This window comes from Triticum aestivum, chromosome 2A (assembly GCF_018294505.1).
Source record: "Triticum aestivum cultivar Chinese Spring chromosome 2A, IWGSC CS RefSeq v2.1, whole genome shotgun sequence".
In the NCBI taxonomy this organism is placed as follows: domain Eukaryota; kingdom Viridiplantae; phylum Streptophyta; class Magnoliopsida; order Poales; family Poaceae; genus Triticum; species Triticum aestivum.
The window spans coordinates 21,265,750-21,270,718 of record NC_057797.1 but is presented as its reverse complement, the minus strand read 5'-3'; the positions used below and the strand labels follow the sequence as shown (position 1 = coordinate 21,270,718).

At 49.5% G+C, this 4,969-nt stretch overlaps 1 protein-coding gene across 2 annotated transcripts in view; it reads right to left on the bottom strand.

The window, feature by feature from the left end:
• Positions 1-4,607, bottom strand: part of LOC123187119 (serine carboxypeptidase-like 11) — a 9,148-nt gene extending 4,541 nt beyond the window's left edge. Inside the window, exons 1-6 of one of the 2 annotated variants that reach the window (XM_044598901.1) lie at positions 4,235-4,607; positions 3,756-4,110; positions 3,490-3,592; positions 3,387-3,424; positions 1,726-1,827; positions 1,494-1,577 (exon numbers count right to left, since the gene is read on the bottom strand). In XM_044598901.1, coding sequence (XP_044454836.1) covers positions 1,494-1,577; positions 1,726-1,827; positions 3,387-3,424; positions 3,490-3,592; positions 3,756-4,110; positions 4,235-4,377 — 825 coding nt within the window. In that variant the 5' untranslated portion in view covers positions 4,378-4,607. The remainder of the gene's footprint in view (positions 1-1,493; positions 1,578-1,725; positions 1,828-3,386; positions 3,425-3,489; positions 3,593-3,755; positions 4,111-4,234) is intronic. The other variant, XM_044598900.1, reaches the window with a different exon arrangement.
• Positions 4,608-4,969: the final 362 nt, after the last annotated feature.

Sequence of the window (4,969 nt, the reverse complement as noted above, 5' to 3'; positions counted from 1 at the left end):
GGTGCCTGGGCACCTAGCTGGTTTTTCATTAATGCCTCGCGGATTCAAACTCATTAAATTTTGCATGCAAGATTTTCCATATGTGATACTAGCACGCATGCATTTGTTTCCAAACAATACATCCATCCTTAACTTCCCTTGCATGCATGATCGTCCTTTGATTCTGTCCAAAATAAAAATATATACCTTAATAGAGACGACATGCTTGATATAACCAAGGTACGGTAGATGGAAATGATATACCAAAGAAATATACAAAATCAAAGGGTATATGGAGAACTGATGGAGATACATGGTACGTTGGGCTCAAAGGATATACGTAGGCGTGACATACTCTCCACTATCTATGAAGAACAGATGGAGATATACATGATGTTGGGCTTGATGAAAAAAAAACCTACATCTGTGGGTATATGATACCTTCAATTCTTAAAATATTTACATTGAGTAGCAAGTTTTTGTATGGACGTTATATTCTATTCCCACAAAAAAAATGGACGTTATATCCTAATTACTAGATAGCCATTTTTGTATGATATATTCATCGTACGTATCACATACTCTCTACTGTGTATAAAAAACTGATGGTCATATCATTATTTATTTATTGTGTTGTTTAATAATTTCTAGGCATGTCGATAGTTTTGCTAGTTTTCTTGTTATATCATTTTTTATATTTTGTAAATATGGCAACTGTTCTTTATATATTTTAAATATGTCACACTTATTTACTTTTATAATGTAAAATGCATTGGACAGGACATACCCACAATATTTTAAAATATTTGTGGGTATTCGATTCCTTGGAATGCTTTTATAAAGTGACAATAAAATGCATTGCATTTTTTATACGATAGTTTTCTAATAGGTATCTGATAATAAAAGCGGAAATGTTTCAACCACGAGACAACCGTGGGTATGTGAAATTTATGGATATGCATGAGATATTTGGTCTAATATGTTTACTATGAATTATTCTCCTTAAACACATCACTACCATTTTGTTTAAGTTAGATAATATTGAAAAAATACGTCCCACATAACGGTACCATATACCTCCTATTAATACACGCACGAAAATTTTTATTTCCATATACCTAAGAACATAAATGTATACAAATCATGAGGCATTTATTTCTGATTTCTCTCTCCTATTTCTATTAATGACTTCAAATATGCAACGTCGCCATGCATGTTATTCTCTTTCCTTTTTCAATTGTTCCCATGCATGGTGTGCATGAGCCTTATTTATGGTATCCAATTAGCGATTAATGCATTAATACACATATCCGTTGCAATAGCACACATCTAAATGCAATCGAACGGTGAAAAGGCAAGGAGCCTGGGCACCTAGGTGTCCCAAACTGCCGTCCTATATATATATATATATAACAGCCAACCACATGCACATGGACAGCTTTGATATATTAGGATGGAAGTCGTATGTACGCATAGTCTTTAAATTAGAAGGACATATGATGGAAGGTTCATACCGCCTTAAACCTGTCCATAGCTTGAGCGCAGATCACATTCTTGGGGTTGTCATAACATTCCCCATGGCAGTGCTCCGTTATTGTCTTATGTCAGATCGATTGATCACATGCAAGCACATGGAAACTGAATTAACAACTAATTAACCTCATATGAGGGAACCTAAGATTTGTATTAGTAGTTAACTGAATGCAGGTCAACGCATTGATGTTGGGAGCTTGTGTAACTAATCACCTCATATAACTGATCGGAAATGACTCCCACTCCATGAAGATATGGCACTCTAGAATCCATATCAATGGCCTCACCCGTAAACGGGTTGCCTACCAGATAGCCCTGAACATTTTTTCATTAGAAGAGAAACTGTGGTCAGACTAATATAATTGTGATTTTTGGCATTTAACATCAGTACCATAGTTGTAATAATAAAAAAGGGTTTCGCCCACTTTATATATAAAGCACCAACACTTAATCCAAGCAACCGATACAAACGCACGCCACACACAACCCAATGCAAGGTACAAGAATGCCAGACACCGACACACAACCTCAACGACTACCAAGTATCAACAAAATGAGCAAAAAGAACCGCTTGTAGCCGACGAATACCACCATCAAGATGAGACATCATCCGGGAAGAAGTGCAATGGACAACGCCGGACCGAGGGCTCCAAGACGATGCCTCCAAGAAGGGCACGACCACGGATCGTCGCCATCGTTCGATCCGAAGATCAGGTTTTCACCCGGAGCTAGACGGGAGGAGTGGGAGCACCACGATGGAGCCTGCAAGGAGGAACACGACGTCCGCGGATGCAGCCACCGTGACCCGTGCTCCACCCTTCCGCCACATCCCCGGTCCGCCAACCACCTGCAGCCATGCCACCCAAGCGTCCATGGTTGCTCGCCCGCATCCGAGTCGCGCAGTCCGCCTACGACCAACGCGACTCCCACTACCAGGGCTGACGCCCCGCCACCGGACCACCTCGAGAAGCCCCAAAGGTCACGCCTTGGACAAGATCCACGAGCCCAACCACCTCAGCACCACCGGCGACCACTGCCTCAAGAGGAACCGTGCCCAGTCGGCCGGGGAAGGGGGAGGAGGAGGAGCGGCCTATGGCCAAGACCGGCACCGCTGTGCCGGCGACGAGGCATGCAACGGCGCACCCGTCCCTCCTACTAGCTCCCCCCGCCCGCCCCGAGACACACTGTCTCGCCCCCGAAGTCGAATGCCCAGATCCGCAGGAGAGTGCCGGCCTACGCCTGCTGCCGAGGAGGAGGGAGCACGGAAGAGCCGAGGCCGCAGCCATGAGAGGTCACCAGGGAGGCCATCCTGCGCCGAGTGCCATCGTCCAGCCGCAAGGGCCTGGCTGGACGGGGCCGCCCACCTCCACTGCTACCGCGTCGCCCCTCCACCAGAGATCCACGGCGAGAGGGGCCGCCCGCGACCCGGTCTCCCGCGACCCACAGTGCCAGACATGGCGCCGAGGCGCTGCTGCGAGGCAGCCGCCGCCGCCCCCACCCGCCGACCTGCACCACCACCATGCCGCCCGTCGCCCGACGCCATGCCGTAGTCGCTGGCCCACTCCGGAGCGCCGCCGCACCGCTATGCCCGGCATTGAGCGCAACATCCCAGTCGGCGAGATCCGGCCCGCGCCGCACCTCCAGCGCAAGGAGACGAAAGGGCCCCGCAGCCGCCGGCGACGACCGAGCTTCGCCCGCTCGTGCCCCCTGGCGGCGGCGAGGGAGGAGGGAGAGAGGGAGGGGGTGGCGGCGGCGGCGCTAGGGTTGCCTCCCGGACGCCCACGGGAGCGTCGCGGGAGGGGAATTCATCACGCGTTACCCACCATAGTTGTAATATATGTTTATAGTGTGTGAATGAATTTTAGAGTACTTACCTTGAGATTAATTGTCGGCTTCACTCCCGCTTCAATATCTAAAAAAAGGCATGCGCATTTTAGAAAATTCAACGAGTTATATATGGTAGTAATAATGTAGCACCTTCTGAGATCTTCTGCGTGACGATTGGTGCGTACTTTCCGGCGTACGAGTCTCCCCCGACATAGAAATGATTTGAGAGGAAATCGGGATGCTGAGTGAACCACTGATCCAAAGATGAAGAAATGTTTTCATCAGAAGATCATGTTGATGATGAAGACAAAATTAGTAACTGATTATCCAGTTAATCAATCAGAAGTTTACCGGATAGCCGTACGTTGCAAATGAACACTAGCAATTAAGCAGCTTCAGTTTGAACTACTACGCACCTTGGTGAGGAACATTTTGAGCTGCAGCGAAGAAGAGACCTCTCCGACGTCGTACCCTCTGGGGTCCCGGGAGAAGGAGAAGCCGGCGCCGACGGGCGAGTCGACGAAGAGGACGCTGGCGGCCTTGGTCCAGGAGTAGGGGTGGTAGTGCAGCCGCGGCACGGTCCCGGCGGCGCTGTCGTAGGGCTCGATCACGAACCTCAGCGGGCCCATCTCGAAGAGCAGTGCGCTGAGCACGCTGCAGCGGTCGCCGCCGGTGAGCCAGAGGAGGACAGGGTCACGCCGTGGGTCACCCTCCGACTCGATGAAGTAGTAGAAGAGCTCTGAGCCGTGCTCATCGTCCACAGTCACGTACCTGCCGATATATGATCGTTGATACTTGATAGCGGTGGTATGATAAAGAGTTGGAAGTCGTACTGGCTGCAGCCTGCAGGTGAACAGATTGAATGCAATTTCGAGAAGGCACGGTGGGTCGGTACCCGGTCTCAAGACGGAACGGCAGGGCGCCGTCAAAGCCTGGGAGGCTGGTGACCAGGGTCGTCGGGGCCGCCTCGCCGGAGAAGATGACGATGATGAAGCAGAGGAGGAGGATGAGGAGCCGAGACAGCAGTTGCGCCTCCATGGTTTGTCCGGCTGCCCGTTAGAATTTCTGACGGGCTGCCGTGCTCGACCAGACGTAACAACTGATAAACAACTAAGACCCGTACTGTCCTACCTGCCGCAACTGTATATACTGTACAAACTAGCACGCAGAACACGCGGGGGCACGCCGCGCCAGTGTTCGAGCCTATCCGTATATGTAGGATTTTTTTTTATTCTAAAGTAAAAGACCGGATGGGAGTGGTATTTTGTGTTAGAATGGATAGAGATATATTGGTGGAATCGTACTTTATTACTTGAGCCTCATGCCTATATATATATATATATATATATAGGCCAACGCTAGGCGACGGCGCGCCGGCCCAAGTTTCGGCCGTTCGGCTGCCGAGTGTTGGATCCGTACGAAATCAACTGTCTACGTCTACGTATAGCAGCGACTGAGTCGTCTTCTTCTTTCCGTGCTCGTCACCATGCGCTCACGCCTGTGCTTGCCGGCCATCCGCGCCCGCCCAGCGCTCGCCCCCATGCTCGCCGACACCCTGTGCCGCCCGCGCTCGCTCGCGCCTGTAAGGGTATATTTATCCCTAAGGTGTTTTGGTGATTGATGACAATGC